At 36.7% G+C, this 21,487-nt stretch overlaps 1 protein-coding gene across 3 annotated transcripts in view; it reads left to right on the top strand.

The window, feature by feature from the left end:
- ATRX (ATRX chromatin remodeler) overlaps window positions 1-21,487 on the top strand; it is a 311,883-nt gene that overhangs the window by 210,255 nt on the left and 80,141 nt on the right. For all 3 annotated transcript variants that reach the window (XM_042974749.1, XM_042974750.1, XM_042974748.1), the window contains 4 exons: window positions 607-737; window positions 1,257-1,345; window positions 1,474-1,646; window positions 19,327-19,480. In XM_042974749.1, the coding sequence (XP_042830683.1) occupies window positions 607-737; window positions 1,257-1,345; window positions 1,474-1,646; window positions 19,327-19,480 (547 nt within the window). The remainder of the gene's footprint in view (window positions 1-606; window positions 738-1,256; window positions 1,346-1,473; window positions 1,647-19,326; window positions 19,481-21,487) is intronic.

Raw genomic sequence — 21,487 nt, 5'->3', positions numbered from 1 at the left:
TAATCAGTACCAGATTTAGTGTTTCATACGATTAAATTTTCTCTTGCCATGAGTGGAGGCAAGATTTACTAATTACTGGTGAATTTGCATCTTTTGAAACTGGACAGAAAAATATGTTATTGTTTAAATACTTTTTGTCTTTTAATCGGCTTTGTTTTGCATCTTACTCCCTTGTTAATTTTGTCATATTAGTGAAATGTACATTCATTTCATTTTTATTTCACTTTCATAGAAAAATGTGATTTTGTTGAAATTACTCTGGGCAGAAGAAATTTAATGTTTTTAATATGAAAAACATAATTTTTAGGAGTACATTTCTTTGTGTAAGAATATTTGGAAAGAATTGTCAAAAGATTGGATACAGAAAGGCTTTGTCTAAAACAAGAGTTTTTTAAGTTTTTATTTAAATCCAAGTTTTTTAACATGTAGTGTAAATTTTGTTTCAGGTGTACAATGTAATGATTCAATACTTCCATACATCACCCTGTGCTCATCATGACAAGTACCCTTCTTAATCCCCATCATCTCTTTAACCCATCTCTGCCCACCTCTCCCAACATAGAGAATTCTTATGTCTCAACATTAACTGCTTTTTTTATTGATCAGGTGTAGGTAATAGCAGTGAAGGTGGAAGAGGAAAGGCAGGTGCAAAACTTTTCCAGGATTTTCAGATGTTAAGTAGAATCTGGACTCATCCTTGGTGTTTGCAGCTGGACTACATTAGCAAAGAAAATAAGGTAAATCAGGTAACCTTAAAGGTATCTGTTGGAAGCATAATAACTTTAGGAAAAATGTTGATCTATATAAACTTACTGTATATTTGAATTTTCTTTTGCTTTGTGGTGCAGTAATTCAACTTACTTTATTTTTAGTTAATTTCTGTATGTTAGAATGCATTATGATTATGGAAGGAGTATTAAATGTTATTCTTAACATCTTACATAACCATGATAAAATGACCAAAATTAAGAAATTAACATTGAGTCTATACTATTAAGTAAACAACAGACTTTAATTGGATCTCATCAGTTTTGTATTTATGTCCTTTTTCCTTTCCATGATTCAATCTAAGACCTCACATTGCATTTAGTAAGCATATCTATCCTGTCTCCTTTATTTTTTCTAATCTATGATAGTTTCTTAGTTCTTTCTTGTCCCATGAAAATTAATTTATCCTTAGATAAAATAAATATCATTATAATTTTCAATAGAAGTTGAAATAAACTATTAAAATATTCATCATTTTTTTCCTCTAGGGATACTTTGATGAAGACAGTATGGATGAATTTATAGCTTCAGATTCCGATGAAACTTCCATGAGTTTAAGCTCCGATGATTATACAAAGTAAATTGAATACTTTTTGTGTTCTGTGTTAACACATTTAAAATCCCTAATTGCTGATTGTCCTCTCATAATTGGCATTTGTGTCTTTGCTATGCTTTCCTAACAGTTTAAATTTATTCCTTTTTTAGAAAGAAGAAAACAAAGGGTAAAAAAGGAAAAAAAGATAGTAGCTCAAGTGGAAGTGGCAGTGACAATGATGTTGAAGTGATTAAAGTCTGGAATTCAAGATCTCGAGGGGGTGGTGATGGAAATGTGGATGAAACGGGAAGCAATCCCTCAGTTTCGTTAAAGCTGGAAGAAAGTGAGTCTAATGAATGTTGCCTTTATCATGGAACATTGATTTAGAAAATATCATGGCCATGGTTTTCTCAGTTATTAATTTATCCTTACTCTTTTTCTCAAAGGAATATCTTTCCTCAACTTGTAAGCATCTAGAATAATCAGGTCACATAATAACAAGTATCTGGTGAATGTTTAATTATAAGCAAGCCATTGTGCTCTCTCTGGTATTTAAGAGGAAAGGAAGAAAGAAAAACTAGTGTTTATGTATATGTATATAAACTGATTGCTGTATTGTTTTCACTCCATGCATTAGCTAACTTAATTCTTGAGTAGACTTGCAATGCTGTTGATAATTTTTATTTTTATAAATGATTGGTACAAGTGAGACTCAGACCTAGACACATCTAATTTCAGAACCACCATGGTATTTTCACTTAACTACATATAAATGACTAGAAACATTGCTTATAATCAAGTATGATTGTAATTAACTCTGTACAGTGAAAGTAGTGTTAATAGTTTAGGCTTTTTCCTTTGTAATTCTTCATAATCTATAGTTGTATACTTTAAGTTTTCCCTGTATCATGTAGAGCTTATCACCTCTTTTGCTTTCTCTTTCTCTTTTTCTCTTGTGCATGAGTGTACATACAACTGAATGTCTTTTGAAGTTTATTTATTTAATGTTTATTTATTTTTTGGTGGGGGGAAGATAGTATGAATGGGGGAGGGGCAGAGAGAGGGAGACAGGATCCAAATCAGACTCCAGGTTCTGGGCTGTCAGCACAGAGCCTGACGGGGGCTCAAACTCCTGATCTGTGAGATCATGACCTAAGCCGCAGTCGGACGCTTAACCAACTGAGCCACCCAGGTGCCCCACAACTGAACATCTTTGAATTTTCTATTGGCTAAAGTTGCTTTGACCTATATCTTGATTTGAAGGGTTAATGTTAAGGCCCCATATATCCTAGTGTTGCCTGACTGGGTGTCTAGGAATTCCAAAGCTGGGACTAAAAATCTGAATATTTGAAATAGCAAATATCTGAAGACAGAACAGTGTAAATAGCTCTAAATAGTTGTCACTTGAGAGTCATGTAGCAAAGCAGTTTAATGTAAAGGGAAGAGAGATAGGTGCCACCTAGGTAAATGAGCTTGAGTTCAAACAAGCATGGCTGGGTTTTGGGCTGCAGCTGAATTAATTTGGTGATTCCTTAATAAACATTTCACTCTTCAAGAAATAGGGGGAAGAAAAAGTATTTGAGGAAATAATAGCTGAAAACTTCCTTAATGTTGGGAAGTAAACAGAAATCCAGATCCAGGAGGCACAGAGAACTCCCTTCAAAATCAGTAAAAGCAGGCCAACACCAAGATATATTCTAACTAAATTTGCAAAATATAGTGATAAAAACATCTTAAAAACAGCAAGAGAAAAGAAGTCTTTAAGTTACAAGGGAAAATCCATAAGGCTAGCAGGAGATCTCTAAACAAACTTGGCAGCCCAAAAGAGAGGGGCATGATATATTCAGAGTGTTGAGTTGGAGAAATCTGCAGCCATGAATACTGTATCCAGTAAGGCTGTCATTCAGAATAGGAGAGAAATAGTTCCCCAGACAAACAAAAACTAAAGGAGTTCATGACCATTAAACTAGCCCTGCAAGAAATGTGAAGGGGACACTTTGAATGGGAAAGAAAGACCAAAATCGACAAAGAATAGAAAGGAACAGAGAAAATCTTCAGAAACTTTGGCAAAACAAGTAATAAAATGGTACTAAATTCATATTTGTCAGTAATTACTCTGAATGTAAATGGACTAAGTGTTCCAATCAAAAGACTTAGGGTGTCAGAATGGATAAAAAACCAAGACCCATCTACATGCTGCCTACAAGAAGACTATTTTAGACCTAAAGACACCTGCAGATTGAAAGTGAGGATGGAGAAACATTTATCTTGCAAGTGGACATCAAAGGAAAGCCAGAGTAGCCATGCTTATTTCAGACAAGCTAGGTTTTAACCAAAAACTGTAACAATAGATGAAAGGGCATTATATCATAATAAAGGGGTCTGTCCAATAAGAAGTTTTAACAATTATAAATATTTATGCCCCCAACTTGGAACACTCAAATATATAAAATAGTTAACGGGACACCTGGGTGGTTCAGTTGGTTGAGCATCTGACTCCTGATTGTGGCTCAGGTCATGATGGGTTGTGGGATCAAGCCATACATTGGACCCTGTGCTGAGCATGGAGCCTGCTTAAGATTCTCTCTCTTTCCCTCTGCCCCTCTCACCCACTTGCACTCTGTCTCTGTAAAATTAACATAATAATATAAAACAGTAACAAATACAAAGGAATTAATTGATAATAATACAGTAAGAGTAGTGGACTTTAATACCCCACTTACATTAATGGACAGATCATCTAAACAGAAAATTAACAAGGAAACAATGACTTTCAAGGACATACTGGACCAGATGGACTTATCAGATATATTGAGAACACTGAATCTTAAAGCAGCAGTATACACATTCTTCTTAAGTGCACCTGGAACATTCTCCAGAATAAATCACATGCTAGGTTACAAATGATGCCTTAACAGGTGCAAAAAGATAGAGATTATATGATACATATTTTATGACTACAATGCTATGAAACTAGAAGACATCCACAGAAGAAATTTGGAAAGACCACAAATACATGAAGGCTAAAGAACATCTAACTAAAGAATGAATGGGTCAACCAGGAAAGTAAAGAATAAATAAAAAAATACATGGAAACAAATGAAATGGGAACATGGTGGTCCAAAGCCTTTGTGATGCAGTAAAAGCAGTCAGAAGAAGAAGGTATATGGCAATGTAGGCCTACCTCAAGAAGCAAGAAATATCTCAAATACACAACCTAACCTTATACCTAAAGGAGCTAAAAAAAAAAAGAATAACAAATGAAGGCTGAGCCGGCAGAAGAAGTATAATAATAAAGATTAGAGCTGAAATAAATGATATAGATGAAAAAACAAAAACATCCCACTAAATAGATCAATGAAAGAAGGGGCTGGCTTGTTGAAAAAAATTAATAAAATTGGTAAACCCCTAGCCAGACTTATCAAAAAGAAAAGAGAAAGGACCCAAATAAATAGAATCACAAATGAGAGAGGAGAGACCATAACACCACAGAAATACAATTATAAGATTATATTATGAAAAACTATATGCCAATAAATTGGGCAATCTGGAAGAAATGGATAAATTCCTAAAACATATAAACTACCAAAACTGAAACAGGAGGAAATAGGAAACTGGAACTGATTGATAACCTCCAGTGAAATTGAATCAGTAATCAAAATTTTTCCAGCAAACAGAAGTCCAGGGCCAGATGGCTTCCTGGGGTGCGAGGGTGGTTCAGCATTTACAAATCAATCCACATTAATAAAAGAAAGGATAAGAACCATATGGTCATTTCAGTAGATGCAGAAAATGCATTTGACACAGTACAGCATCCATTCATGATGAAAACCTTCAATAAAGTAGATTTAAAGGGAACATACCTCTACAGAATAAAGGCCATATATGAAAAAACCACAGCTAATATCATCACTAGTGGGGAAAAACTGAGAGTTTTTCCTCTGTGGTCAGGATCAAGACAGGAATGTCCATTCTCACCATTGTTATTTAGCATATTACTGGAAGTCCTACCCACAGCAAATAGACAACAAAAAGAAGGAAAATGCATCCAAATCAGCAAGGAAGGAGTCAAGATTTTACTATTTCCAGATGCCATGATACTCTATATAGAAAACCTGAAAGAGTCCACAAAATTTCTGTAACTTTTAAATTCAGTAAAGTGGCAGGATACAAAATCAATGTACAGAAGTCTGTTGCATTTTTATACACCAATAATGAAGAAGAAGAAACAGAAATTAAGGACTCAGACTCATTTACAATTTTACCAAATGCAAGAAGATTCCTGGGAACAAAGTCAACCAAGAAGGTGAAAGACTTGTACTCTGGAAAGTATGAAATCCAGATGAAAGACATTGAAGAGGACACAGGGAAATGGAAAGACATTTCACGCTCATGAATTGGAAGAACAAATATTGTCAAAACGTTTATGGTACCTAAAGCAATCTACACATTTCATGTTATCCCTATCAAAATACCAAAAGCATTTTTCACAGAGCTAGAACAAAGAATCTTAAAATTTGTATGGAACCACTAAAGATCCCAAATAGCCAAAGAATCCTTGATAAAGAAAGGAAAGCTGGAGGCATCACAATTCCTCATTTGAAGTTATATTACAAAGCTGTATTAGTCAAAATATTATGGTGTTGGTGCAAAAAGACACATAGATAAATGTGTTCAGAATAGAAAACCCAGGAAGGAATCCATAACTACATGGTCAGTTAATCCTTGACAAAGCAGGAAAGAATATCTAATGGGAAGAACATTGTCTCTTCAACAAACAGTGTTGGGAAAACTGGATAGCAAAATGCAAAAGAATGAAGCGGGACCACTTTATTACTCCATACAGAAACATAAATTGAAAATGGATCAAAGACATAACTGTGAGACCTGAAATCATAAAAATTCTAGAAGAGAACACAGGCAGTAAGTCTTCTGGCATTGGCTGTAGCAAGTTCTTTCTAGGTATGTTTCCTGAGGCAAAGGAAACAAAAGTAAAAATAAACTATTGAGACTTCATCAAAATAAAAATCTGCACAGCAAAGGATATCATCAACAAAACTAAAAGACAAACTTTGGAATGGGAGAAGATATTTGCAAATGACATATCTGATCAAGGGTTAGTATCCAAAATGTATAAAGAACTTCTAAAACTCAATACCCCGAAAATGAATAATCCAATTAAAAAATGGGCAGCCTACATGAACAGACATTTTTCCAAAGAACATATACAGATGGTCAGTGGACACCTGAGAAGATGCTCATCATCGCTTACCATCAGGGAAATGCAAATCATAACTGCAATGAGATATCACCTTATAACTGTCAGAATGGCTAAAATCAGCATCACATGAAACAACAGGTGCTGCTGAGGATGTGGAGAAAATGGAATACTTGTACGCTGTTGGTGAGAAGGCAAACTGGTGCAGCCACTCTGGAAAACAGTATGGATGTTTCTCAGAATGTGAAAAATGGAACTACTCTATGATCTAACAATTGCATTACTAGGTATTTAACCAAAAAATACAAAAAAAGTAGTTCACAGGGGGTACATACACCTCTATATGTATGGAAGCATTATGTAAAATAGCCAAATTATGGAAGCAGCCCAAGTGTCCATTAACAGATAAATGGATAAATAAGAGGTGGTGTGTGTGTATGTGTGTGTATATGTATACACAATGGAATATTACTCAACCATAAAAAAGTGTGAAATCTTGCCTTTTGAAATGACATGGATATAACTAGAGTGTCTTATGCTAAGCGAAATAAGTCATTCTGAGAATGATGGTTACCGTAGGGAAATGATTGGGGGCAATGGGTTAAATAGATGATGGGGATTAAAGAGGGCACTTATTATGAGCACTGGGTATTTTATCAAAGTGATGAAACACTATATTGTACACCTGAAATGGATATTACACTGTATGTTAACCAACGGGAGTTAAAATAAAACCTTAAAAAAATACAAAGCATTTCTGTCTTCAGTACCTCTTTGGAATAGATTTTAGCCTACCCAGACCCTTGTTTACTTCTCTTATAAATCAGAGGAATAGTACAATTAAATTACAAAAATTTCCTCCTTATTCTTCTCTGCTGTTGTCCCATGAAGGCAGTTTATTGTCACTGTTCATCTTCCAGTTAGATTTAAAGAATACTTTTCTAAGAATAGTAAAGGAATAGTTGTAATTGAATTTATTAAGAAGCTCTTTTTCATTTAAATTTCTCCTCAGTTGTCTCATAATTGTAAATAAATAGCTTAAAATTTATGTGGTCCTAGGAATGATTTTCTTAAAATATTCTTGTTGAAATTTTTTTGTAACTTATGGTTAGGAGAAGAGGGAGAGTAGACTAATTGGTATGCTCATCCTGTGCTATAAATGGGTTAAATAAAAGTATGCTGAGGTACTGATCCCTTTGTCACTTACAAGTACAAGTGGGTACTGAGGTAGCTGGGTCACCTCTAGAAATGAGCAACCTCTTCCATTTTCTCTGGGTTGCTATATAAATAGTATTGTTTTCCATATATGTCATCATATAAAAATGGTTGGAAGGAATTGGGGCAGAGAGTAGGTGGCTGACTATATGTCATGAACTTAAAAGCAGATAGGGAAGGTTGTGAGTCCCAAATGACAAATTTTGACTGCTTGTCTAAGGTCTTTACATTTTAGGTGTGTGCAGTCAAATAGAAGTCATTCATATGTAGATGTATCTTATATTTTCTTCAGCTGTGTACATGTATAGTTTATTAGAAATATTTTCCAGAACAAATTGATGATAAAAATCTATTTTGGGGGGTACCTGGGTGTCTCAGTTGGTTAAGCATCCAACTCTTGGTTTAGGGTCAGGTCGTGATCTCACAGTTCATGAGTTCAAGCTCAGCATCAGACTTTGTGCTGACAGGGCAGAGTCTGCTTGGGATTCTCACCCTCCCTCTCTTTCTGCCCTTCCCCCATTCATGCTTTTTCTCTATCTCATATTTTTGTAATTTAGATCTAGATTACTCCAAATAAGGCTGAGTAGATCATAGTATATAGACACATATAATAGGTATTGTGTAGCTTTGTAAAAAATAATTACTTTCTTGGCAACTCAGTGGCTCAGTTGGTTAAGCCTCCTACTGTTCCTCTCGGTTCAGGTCATGATCTCAGGGTTCGTGAGTTCAAGCCCCCTGTCGGGCTCTGGGCTGACAGCACGGAGCATGCTTGGAGTTCCCTCTCCCTCTTTCTCTGTGCCTACCTTACTTAGGCAGTCTCCCTCTCTGTCTCTCTCTCAAAATAAATAAATCAACTTAAAAAAAATTAAAAGTTATATATAATTACTTTCTCATAAGAAATGTAAGAAAACCTAAATAGGAAGGATTAAAGGGCTAAAATGTTGCATTTAGAATTTGAACTGTATATTAATTAAGTAGATGGTTATAATTGAGCTATGATTTTCACTGCATATTTCATTTTTACTTTCAATGAGTTGCTGTTTCTTTTTACAGTAGCTTTCTGAATGTTTTCAGAAGCAATATCTTGAATACATCTTTTAAGTTAACCTTATGGCATCCCTATTTCTATTTTTCAGTGTTTTATTAGAAAGACAGTCTTTTTATGAGGAAATGACTATGTAAACTACAAAGTATTCAATTCATTATTATTTCACTATTTTTAGAGTAAGCTTCATTGGTGAGCATTTACACTTTAAAATGTCTGTAATTTATTATATGGGTATAAACTTCTGTGGCAGAATCCTTGTATGTGATATAGGAGCATAAAATTAGCACTAATAAACCACATTTATTCATTTGACAAATATTTATTTGAGTGCTTACTATGTGCCAAGCACTGCTGTAGAAGCTTGGGTTATATCAGTGAACAAAATGCACTCATGGAGTTTAACATTCTACTACTAGTACTATATAGATTCATAATACTTTAAAGATATGCTTTTCCTTATAAAACTGCTGTGTATCTTGCTGCAAATGTAGTTACATATATATTTAGAAAAATGTGCTTCAAGAAATTATGGGTAAAGTTGTTGCTGTTCATTTGTATTCCTTTTGTGCCTTACCTTGTAAGCATTTTGTGATATCCAGAGTGGATATTAAGGAGTGGCTTTGATTAATTAATTTACTTTTTCTTGTCATGTATGTAAGGACAAGGTTATAACAGAAGTAATAGTTAATCCATGTGGATGATGAAATAAGAATATTCAACATAAAATACCTGTAAGTTTTAATTAGATATTCAGGATATTCATTAACTGGAGTAGCCCTTGTATTTCTAAACCAGTTTTTAGTTTTTTAGACATTACTATAAAGTATTGTGGTTATATCCAATAGGATCAAAATTCAAATGGAATCTTTTGTATTTGCACAGAAATTATCATCTATCCAAGACTTCTTTCTTACCTAGCTACCACATTTTTTTTTTGCTACCACATTGTTACTAACTTTCTGCCAGCATTTTTTATTGCTAACATTTTCACCTTAGATAAATTACCCTTAGTGGGTAACCATTCCTAAAGTTATGTGTGATCTGTGGAACTGCAGAATTCTCTAAAGGAATTTGTTACTTGGCCAGTTGACTAATTGTAGAATGGAGTTTAGTTAACATTTGCTTGATAAACTATTTGTCAGTGGCCCCCAAGACCACCCTGAGGTTCAGTGATTCACAGGGACTCAGCATATAGTTATATTCAGGTCTATGATTTCTTACAATCAAAGGGTACAAAGCAAAATCAGCAAAGGGAAAAGGCACATAGAGTAGAGTCCAGAGGAAACCAGGCATAACCTTCCAAGAGTCTTCTCCCAGTGGAGTCACTCGAGATGTACTGATTTCTTCAGAAATAAGTTATGATAACATGTGAAGTGTCATCTACAAAAGAAGGTCATTCATTAGAGACCCAAGTGTCTAAGTTTTTTTATATATGTTTTAAACACTGTCTGTCTGATGCATACCAAATTTCAGCCTCTCAGAAAGAAAATATGTGTTCAGAATAAGCCACTCTAGGCACAGTGAGTCATTCTTATCAGGGAAAGTTTTATATTAGTACAGAAAGCTGTTTACCATTCAAGCACCCAGGGCCAGCCTTGCAAAGCAGGCTTTTCTAAGATGTAATTTTAGGTGACTCTTGAAGAGAGTGAAGCATAAATAGAAGTTTGCCTTGCAAAGAATGGGAAAGGTATGGATTCAAGGAAAGGTATGGATTCTTGGAAATATGTGACATGTTTCGATAATAGTTCATTGTGGTTTGAATATCAATACTTAATGAGCTATCTATAAGTAATGGAAATTACCAGGACCCAGACACACACACACAAAAAGGAACTGATAATTTAAACCATTAAAGGTATGCTATGGAAGCCCTAGGGATATGCTAGTCTTGTGACTAGCAGCTTTGGCTTTCACCTACTCAGTGATATGATAGAAGGCTTTGAGCCCTCTATGAGGTGGAGAGTTCTTTGAACCCAGATTAAAGCTGAATCTCTAAAGGGTATATATAGTCCATTGAAGAATAGGATAGAAAAAAAAAATGTGCCTATCAATCCAGATAGATGACAAAGTTTATCTGTTTCACCCTGGTCTCTGGGTTGAGAAAAATAGTTTCTTTGCATTCATAATCTTGGGCTTTCCCTTATATAGGTTATGATTTGAATGTACATTACTTAGTCTAAAAATCTCAAGCTGAAATACCTTGAGTATTCGGGGTTGTTGATCCTTTGGAGCACCGGGCAGAAGCAGATGCAGAATAAGTACGGAGATGTATGACCTTTACCAAGGATTCTCACATATTACAAATGCAGTGAAAGTGAAATGACGATAAAAATTATAGAGAGTTCCGGTGAAAGATGGCTGCATAGGAGGGCACTGGGCTCACATCGTCCTGCTGATCACTTAGATTCCACCCACACCTGCCTAAATAACCCAGAAAACCTCCAGAAGCCTAGCAGAATGGACTCTCTGGAGCCAAGTGTAGTCAAGAGGCCCACGGAAGAGGGTAGGAAGGGCAGAGAGGTGGTGCGTGTTACACGGACTGGCAAGAGGGAGCCAGGATGGTGGAGGGGCAGCCCGCCCAGCAAGGCAGAGCCCCTGAAGTCTGGTTTGCAGAAGCGGAGGGGCGGACTGCGTGAGTTCTGACAACCAGTGGGACTTAACATCTGGAATGTTAAAAGTCAACAGCTCTGCTTGGAAAGCAGGAGGGTTAGAGGACAGTAGGAGGGAGAGTTGTTGAGCCCCAGGAGACAGAGCTCAGCTCGGTGGGGACCAAAGGTGCTGGCAAGCGCCATCTCCCTCTCCCTTCCCCCAGCCATAATCCCAAAGGGAACCAGTTCCCATCACCGAGCTTCCTTGCACAGTGCAAGCACCCAACGCTGTGCTTCTGTGGATCTATCCCTCCGACTGGTCTGCCTCCTTACCAGAGCTGCAGGGCTCCTCCCGCAGGGGACCACCAAAGGCAAAGCTAGCTAAACCTGCCCCTCCTGCCTCTGTACACCTTGCGGATCCATCCCTTCTAATACACCCTTGGCCAGATCCCATCCAAGTCTCACCAAAAGCTTGGCAGTGTGCAAGGAGCCCAGATAGGGGCCACACCTCTGCACAGTGAGCCCTGCCCCTGGGAGAGGGGAAGATAAGGTACACACCCGTCTGACTGTGGCCCCATCTGTGGGCTGGGAACAGACATCGCGTCTCACTGCGGCCCCACCCACGAAAACAAGTTACTCCAGACAGCACAGGGGACATGCCCTGCAGTTTGGCAACACCCCAGGAACTATCCAAAATAACAAAATGGAAGAACTCTCCTCAAAACAAACTCCAGGAAGTAGCAACAGCTAATGAATTGATCAGAAATGATTTAAGCAATATAACGGAACAAGAATTTAGAATAATGGTCATAAAATTAATCTCTGGGCTTGAAAAAAGTATAGAGGACTTTTTTCTCTGTAGCAGAGAATCTATTGCTACAGAGATCAAGGGACTTAGAAATAGTCATGAGGAGCTAAAAAATGCTATAAATGAAGTGCAAAATAAAAATGGCAACCACAGCTCGGATTAAAGAGGCAGAGGAGAGAATAGGTGAATAAGAATATAAAATTATGGAAAAGAGGAAGCTGAGAAAAAGATAAAAAAAATCCAGGAGTATGAGGGGAGAATTAGAGCACTAACTGACGCAATCAAACAGAGCAATATCCATATCATGGTAGTACCAGAAGAAGAAAAAGAAGACACAGAGAGAGAAAGGAGCTGAAGGTGTACTTGAACAAATTATAGCTGAGAACTTCCCTGATCTGGGGAAGGAAACAGGCATTGAAATCCAAGAGGCACACAGAAAACTCCCTTCAGGTGTAACTTGAATCGATCTTCTGCATGACATATCAGTGAAACTGGCAAAATACAAGGATAAAGTAGAGAATTCTGAAAGCAGCTAGGGAATAAACAGGCCCTAACTTACAAAGGTAAACACATAAGGGTAGTAGCTGACCTACCTACTGAAACTTGGCAGACCAGAAAGGAATGGCAAGAAGTCTTCAATGTGATGAACAGGAAAAAAAAATTGCAGCAGAGAATCCTTTATCCAGCAAGTCTGTCTTTCAGAATAGAAGGAGAGATAAAGGTCTTCCCAAACAAAAACTGAAGGAATTCATCACCACTAAACCAGTCCTACAAGAGATCCTAAGGGGGATTCTGTGAGTGAAATGTTGCAAGGACCACAAAGTACCAGAGACATCACTACAAGCATGACACCTACAGACATCACAATGACTTCTAAACCCATATCTTTCAATTATATCACTGAATGTAAATGGACTAAATGCTCCAACCAAAAGACATAGGGTATCAGAATGGATACAAAAGCAAAACCTATCTATTTGCTGTCTACAAGAGACTCATTTTAGACCCGAGGACACCTTCAGATTGAAAGTGAGGGGATGGAGAACTATCTATCATGCTACTGGAAGTCAAAAGAAAGCTGGAGTAGCCATACTTATATCAGACAAACTAGACTTTAAATTAAAGGTTGTAACAAGAGTTGAAGAACGGCATTATGTAATAATTACAGGGTCTGTCCATGAGGAAGAGCTAACAATTATAAATGTCTGTGTGCCTAATACGGGAGCCCCCAAATGTATAAAACAATCACAAACACAAGCAACCTTATTGATAAGAATGTGGTCATTGCAGGGGACTTTGATACTCCACTTATAACAATGGATAGATCATCTTGACACAGGATCAATAAAGAAACAAGGGCCCTGAATGATGCATTGGATCAGATGGACTTGACAGATATATTGAGAACTCTGCATCCCAAAGCAACAGAATATACTTTCTTCTCGAGTGCACATGGAACATTCTCCAAGATAGATCACACACTGGGTCACAAAACAGCCCTTCATAAGTATAAAAGAATTCAGATCATACCATGCACACTTGCAGACCACAGTCCTATGAAACTTGAAATCAACCACAAGAAAAAGTTAGGAAAACCTCCAAAAGCATGGAAGTAAAGAACACCCTATTTAAGAATGAATGGGTGAACCAGGCAATTAGAGGAGAAATTTAAAAATATATGGAAACAGATGAAAATGAAACACAAGAATCCAAACGCTTTGGGATGCAGTGAAGGCAGTCCTGAGAGGAAAATGCATTGCAATCGAGGCCTATCTCAAGGAACAAGAAAAATCCCAAATACAAAATCTAACACCACACCTAAAGGAAATAGAAGCAGAACAGCAAAGACACCCCAAACCCAGCAGAAGAAGAGAAATAATGAAGAGCAGAGCAGAAATAAACAACATAGAATCTAAAAAAACCGTTGAGGAGATCAGTGAAACCAAGAGTTGGTTTTTTGAAAAAATAAACCAAATGGATAAACCTCTAGCCAGGCTTCTCAAAAGGAAAAGGGAGATGACCCAAATAGATAAAATCATGAATGAAAATGGAATTATGACAACCAATCCCTCAGAAATACAAGCCATTATCAGGGAATACTATGAAAAAGTATATGCCAACAAACTGGGCAACCTGGAAGAAATGGACAAATTCCTCAACACCCACCCACTTCCAAAACTCAAACAGGAATAAATAGAAAACTTGAACAGACCCATAACCAGTGAATAAATTGAACGAGTTATCAAAAATCTCCCAACAAGTAAGAGTCCAGGACCAGATGGTTTCCCAGGGGAATTATACCAGACATTTAAAGCAGAGATAATACCTATCCTTCTCAAGCTATTCCAAAAAGTAGAAAGGGAAGGAAAACTACCAGACTCATTCTATGAAGCCAGCATTACTTTGATTCCTAAACCAGACAGAGACCCAGTAAAAATGAGAACTACAGGCCAATATCCCTGATGAATATGGATGCGAAAATTCTCAATAAGATACTAGCAAATCGAATTCAACAGCATATAAAAAGAATTATTCACCATGATCACGTGGGATTCATTCATGGGCTGCAGGGCTGTTTCAACATTCGCAAATCAATCAATGTGATACATCCCATTAATAAAAGAAAAGAACCATATTATCCTGTCAATCGATGCAGAAAAAGCATTTGACAAAATTCAGCATCCTTTCTTCAGAAAAACCCTCGAGAAAGTTGGGATAGAAGGAACATCCTTAAACATCATCAAAGCCATTTATGAAAAGTCCACAGCTAACATCATCCTCAATGGGGAAAAACTGAGAGCTTTCCCCCTGAGATCAGGAACATGACAGGGATGTCCACTCTCACTGCTGTTGTTGAACATAGTGTTGGAAGTGCTAGCATCAGTAAGCAGACAACAAAAGGAAATCAAAGGCATCAAAATTGGCAAAGATGTAGTCAAGCTTTCACTTTTTGCAGACGACATGATATTATACATGGAAAACTCAATAGACTCCACCAGAAGTCTGTTAGAACTGATACATGAATTCAGCAACGTCTCAGGATGCAAAATCAATGTACAGAAATCAGTTCCATTCTTATACACTAACAATGAAGCAACAGAAAGACAAATAAAGAAACTGATTCCATTCACAATTGCATCGAGAATCATAAAATACCTACGAATAAACCTAACCAAAGATGTAAAAGATCTGTGTGCTGCAAACTATTGAAAGGTTATGAAGGAAATTGAAGAAGACAGAAATGGAAAAACGTTCTGTGCTCATGGATTGGAAGAATAAATATTGTTAAAATGTCAGTACTACCCAAAGCAGTCTACACATTCCATGCAACAAAATTGCACCAGCATTCTTCTGAAAGCTAGAACAAACAATCCTAAAGTTTGTATGGAACCACAAAAGACCCTGAATAGCCAAAGTAATTTTCAGGAAGAAGACCAAAGTGGGAGGCATCACAATCCCAGACTTTAGCCTCTACTACAAAGCTGTAATCATCAAGACAGCATGGTATTGGCACCAAAACAGACACATAGACCAATGGAGTAGAATAGAAACCCCAGAATTGGACCCACAAAAGTATGGCCAACTAGTCTTTGACAAAGCAGGAAAGAATATCCAATGGAAAAAAGACAATCTCTTTCACAAATGGTGCTGGGAGAGCTGGATGGCAACATGCAGAAGAATGAAACTAGACCACTTTCTTACACCATTCACAAAGATAAACTGAAAATGGACAAAGGACCTGAATGTGAGACAGGAAACCATCCAAACCCTAGAGGAGAAAGCAGGAAAAAACCTCTCTTTCAGCCGCAGCAATTTCTTACTTGACACATCCCCAAAGGCAAGGGAATTAAAAGCAAATGAACTATTGGGACCTCATGAAGATAAAAAGCTTATGCACTGCAAAGGAAACAGTCAACAGAACTAAAAGGCAAGCAACGGAATGGGAAAAGATATTTGCAAATGACGTATCAGGCAAAGGGCTAGTATCCAAAATGTATACAGAACTCACCAAACTCCACACCCGAAAAACAAATAATCCAGTGAAGAAATGGGCAGAAAACATGAATAGGCACATCTCTAAAGAAGACATCCAAAGGGCCAACAGGCACATGAAAAGAGGCTCAGCATCACTCCTCATCAGGGAAATACAAATTAAAACCACACTGAGATATCGCCTCATGCCAGTCAGAGTGACTAAAATGAACAAATCAGGAGACTGTAGATGCTGACGAGGATGTGGAGAAACGGGAACCCTCTAGCACTGTTGGTGGGAATGCAAACTGGTGCAGCCGCTCTGGAAAACAGTGTTGAGGTTCCTCAAAAAATTAAAAATAGACCTACCCTATGACCCAGCAATAGCACTGCTGGGAATTTACTCAAGGGATACAGGAATGCTGATGCATAGGGGCACTTGTACCCCAATGTTTATAGCAGCACTTTCAACAATAGCCAAATTATGTAAAGAGCCTAAATGTCCATGAACTGATGAGTGGATAAAGAAATTGTGGTTTATATACACAATGGAATACTACGTGGCAATGAGAAAGAATGAAATATGGCCTTTTGTGGCAACATGGATGGAACTGGAGAGTGTTATGCTAAGTGAAATAAGTCATATGGAGAAAGACAGATACTATATGTTTTCACTCTTATGTGGATCCTGAGAAACTTAACTGAAGACCATGGGGGAGGGGAACGTAAAAAAAAAAAAAAAAAAAAAAAAAGGTTAGAGAGGGAGGGAGCCAAAACTTAAAAGACTCTTAAAAACTGAGAACAAACTGAGGGTTGATGGGGTTTCGAGGGAGGGGAGGGTGGGTGAGGGGTATTGAGGAGGGCACCTGTTGGGATGAGCACTAGGTGTTGTATGGAAACCAATTGACAATAAATCTCACATTAAAAAAAATTACAGAATAACCAAGGAAACTATTATCTTCAGGAAACATTAGCCACAAAATAAGTTAGCAGCAAGCCTGATAAAAGTTAACACACAAAACTAACAGCCTAATTAGATTCTCTAGGGCCTCAGATAATAGAAGTTTTTGATAAAGACTACAGTTATTTTTAGTGAGAATTTTAAATATCACACGTGTAAGTTTATGCCATAAAATTTAAAACTTATGAGATAGACAATATTCTAGAAAAATATAACAACATTGAGTGTTCTTTTGACAGTAGCCAAAAATTAGAAATTATCTACATGTCTATGAGAGGGACTGATGAGGAGATGCCATAATGTCTATGAGGAGAGCTAAAAATGATGGTATATTTGGGCAGTGGAATTCTACGTAGCGGTTAGAGTGATTAAGTAAGTCTCACTTTGAATGAAAAATGATAAGCTACATTTATTGAAGAAATAAATCATATAAAGATACATCCAGTATGTACTGATTACATGGAGTTTAAAAACATGAAAGGTAATATAGGGTTTAGGCATACATGTGTAGTGAAAATATAAAAACATACACAAAAATAGTAAATATTGAATTGAGGGTTTTATTTTATTTTCATTTATATATATTTGAGTTTTTACTTTTTTTAAGTGTAGTTGACTCAATATTAGATTAGTTTCAGGTGTACAACTTAGTGATTTGACAAGTTTATGCATTATGCTATATTCCCCACAAATGTGGCTATCATTTGTCCTATTATATTGCTATTAATGATATCATTAACTGTATTCCTTATGCTGTGCCTTTTATTCTCATGACTTGGTTTGTTCTATGTATTTATAGGTCTGATACTGCTTTTTGTTTGTTTATTCATTTGTTTTGCTTTGTTTTTAGATTTCCATGAGTTAACTCATTCCATAACCCGAGGCCTGTATGTCCCTCTCCCCTTCACCCATTTTGCCTGTCTGCCCATCCTCCTCCCCTCTGGCAACACTGTTTGTTCTCTGTATTTATATATCTGATTCTGCTTTTTCTTTATTCATTTTTTAAGATTCCACTTATGGGCAGAATAATATGGTATTTTCCCTTATGAGTCTGACTTATTTCACATACCTTAATACCCTGTAAATCTAGAGAGTTTCATAAGTTGGGATTTTAGAAACCTAGAAAGAAGGGAAGGATAGAAGAGGATGTAATTGAGTATGGTTACATATTAGTCGTCACCTGCATCAGAAGCAGATTTAATTAATAAGTGGTAAAATTTAATGAAGATGGGATGTGGGAAACACTGGTGTTCATTATATTCTATATATTTTTGTGAATGTATAAAATATTTTGTTTATAACAAAAATGTGTAAAAATTTAAAATAGTTTGCATTAAAAAGCAGTTGAGGGAAGGTACAAAAACCAGGTAAACCTTTATGTTCCTTGTTTTGAATTGAACTGTTTATGTTTAGATATAATGGATTATTTTGTATTACTTTCTTCTTACATCTTTTATAGTCAAAAGTTTGCGGGGAAAATAAGAAAATGATTTAACATGATATGATCATTCTGGGATCAATCCTTGTTTGTTTTCCAGAATTCTAGTAGGAAAGAGAAATGTTTCATGCCCCTAAGATCTTTTCTCTCTTAATCTCTGAGTCAGTCTGTCTCTTCCCTCCCTCCTCTCCTCCCTACCTTTCTCTGTCTTTCTTTGGTTCTCTATGTCTTTTTCTCTCCTAGTCTCTGTCTCTTGAGATGTGTGTTGGGAGTTATACTCTCTCAGTGACTTGGGGGCTTTGCCTCTTAGGGTCTCTGTTTTTCTGAGTCTCCCACTCCCAGGCACTGTTTCTCATAGTTGTACTTTCTCAGGGTCTTTCTCTTGCTTACTCTCTCACTTGGTGTGCCTGCTCCCACTCAATGTTTTTCTTCCTTTGCATCCATACGTGTGTGTTTGTGTGTGTCTGACTCCCTGTCTCTTTCTCTCCCTCTCCTAGGATGGGTTTGTCCCCTCTACTCCACTCCCCCACCTTGTGTCTTTTTCTCACAGTATAACTCTCTCTTTCCTGGGGTGGTCTTTTTTCCCTCTTTTTTGCAAGAGGGTGCCCTCCCTCCCCGTTATCCCCCTCTCCCCTCTCCTCTTCTTCCTTCCCCTCTCTCCCTCTCTCCCTCTCTCTCCTCTTTCTCTTGGTGCCTGTCTTAATCTTTCTTTTAGGATCTTTCAGTTTTCTTTCCTTATTTGCCTACTCATTTATGTTTCATTTGTTTTATTTAGGTAAAGCTACTTCTTCTTCTAATCCAAGCAGCCCAGCTCCAGACTGGTACAAAGATTTTGTTACAGATGCTGATGCTGAGGTTTTAGAACATTCTGGAAAAATGGTACTTCTCTTTGAAATTCTTCGAATGGCAGAGGAAATTGGGGATAAAGTGTAAGTTTCTCCTATTTTTATTCTATAAATGAACCTTTTTAATAATCCTTCTGTTGTTTAAACAATTTATTTGAAGAAATCTGTTTTGTTTTCTTCCTTAGAACGATGTAATTTTTTTGGTTAGTGTAGTGATAGACCACTATCTTCCTTCTAAGCCACTAGTTCTGAGTGCATATTCTGGTTATTTCTTGATTGCGGTTTTCCCTTTCTGGCTATTGCACCTTGAACTTATTTCTTTGAGCCAAGCCTCTGATGGATATCTATATTTCACTATCTTTAATATTATTTTTCAATCCATGTAGTGTGGTTTCTACCATGTCACTTTATTGAGATTTTTTTCCCCCCTAAAGTCAGTTAGTGACCTTTTAATCTCCAAATCTAGTACCCTTCAGACTGTATTTCACCTCTTTGACTATTCTCCATAATTTCTCCTTTGTTTTTGTTCCTGTTTGTTTTACTTCTAGCATTTGTGTCCCCATTCCCTTCCTTGCGTCCCTGCCTTCCACTCTCATCCTTCAAATTACTATTCAGAATACATACTTTTAATGTTTTGAACCATACTTACTATTTAGGTTGTTATAAGGTCCCAACATCTGATCATAAAATATTTTAAAAATGTGTCTGTGATTCTTTTAATAACAGTTTAACATAAGGCTGAAATCTTTTATCTTAAAAACTTTCAAACTTAGTTCTTTTAACTCTTGGAAGGAGGTAGATCTGCTATTAATATTTCTAATCCATCTTTTAATATACCTCTAATGTTAATAAATTCATTTAAAAAATTTTTTTTTAAATTTTAATGTTTATTTCTGAGACAGAGACAGAGCATGAGTGGGGGAGGGGCAGAGAGGGAGACACAGAATTAGAAGCAGGCTCCAGGCTCTGAGCTGTCAGCACAGAGCCTGATGCGGGGCTCGAACTCACAAACCGTGAGATCATGACCTGATCTGAAGTCGGTCGCTAAACTGACTGAGCCACCCAGGCGACCCTAATGTTAATGCATTCTAATATACTTGTATGTCTTTTCACTGGATAGTGAGTTGTTTGAAGACACAGACTGTTTTATTATTTTTATTAACTTACTATATCTTGCACTTAGTAAGTACTTGATAAAATTTATTTTTGTTGTATATTACGACTTTATTTACACAGAAACAAGTGGTTCAGATATGTGATGAATGGAGTGACAATATTGGAGGTAAAGGACATGTTTTGGAATAGAAATAACAGGATTTAGTACATTAAATTCAGGGCAATAAGAATGAAAGAGTAGTCAAAAATGACTCCTAGGCTTCCAGACCAGGAGGCTGGTGAATTCTGGTGCTACTTACTAAAATGGAGAATAGGGAAGAACTACGTTTATTAGACATCGTAAAGAAGTCTGTTCTGGCTATGTTAAGTTTGAGAGCCCTATTAGATATCCATAGAAGATGCAAGTAGAAAGTGGATATTTGAATTCAGCATTCCTAAGAAGTCAGGAGAAATGATTGCTCTGACATGCTTTGCTCTTTTCTGCTATCAACTTCTGTAGTTTAAAATTAATTTTTATTTGGGTACCATACAAGAATTTTAAGAATATGGAAGGGATTTTAGTGGTCTTTGAATTTCCTAGGCAGTGCAAGAATCTCTTCCACCATTTTCATCATGATGTTCTCGTAGCCTCTCCTATGGTAGAACATTTGCCATTTCAGAAGGCTACCTATAATTGAATACTTCAAATTTTTAGAAATTGTATCCTTATCTTTAGTTTGTACTTTATCCCTATACATTTTCCTTGTGGTTTAAAATTGAACATATCTTTTGCTTTTTTTACACTCTTATAGTGATTTTTTTTAGTTACAAGCCCAACTGATAGACATTATCAGTGCTAATACTATAAAACTATGCATTTCCTTAACTGTGATTACCACTATTCTTTATTTGTCCAACATTTCCTTATGGAAGTTTTCAAACATAAAAACAGAAAGAATTTTACAGTGAATACCCATATGCCTATCACCTAGCATC

The sequence above is a fragment of the Panthera tigris genome, chromosome X (assembly GCF_018350195.1).
Source record: "Panthera tigris isolate Pti1 chromosome X, P.tigris_Pti1_mat1.1, whole genome shotgun sequence".
Lineage (NCBI taxonomy): Eukaryota > Metazoa > Chordata > Mammalia > Carnivora > Felidae > Panthera > Panthera tigris.
This window is presented reverse-complemented; position numbering and strand designations above follow the sequence as displayed.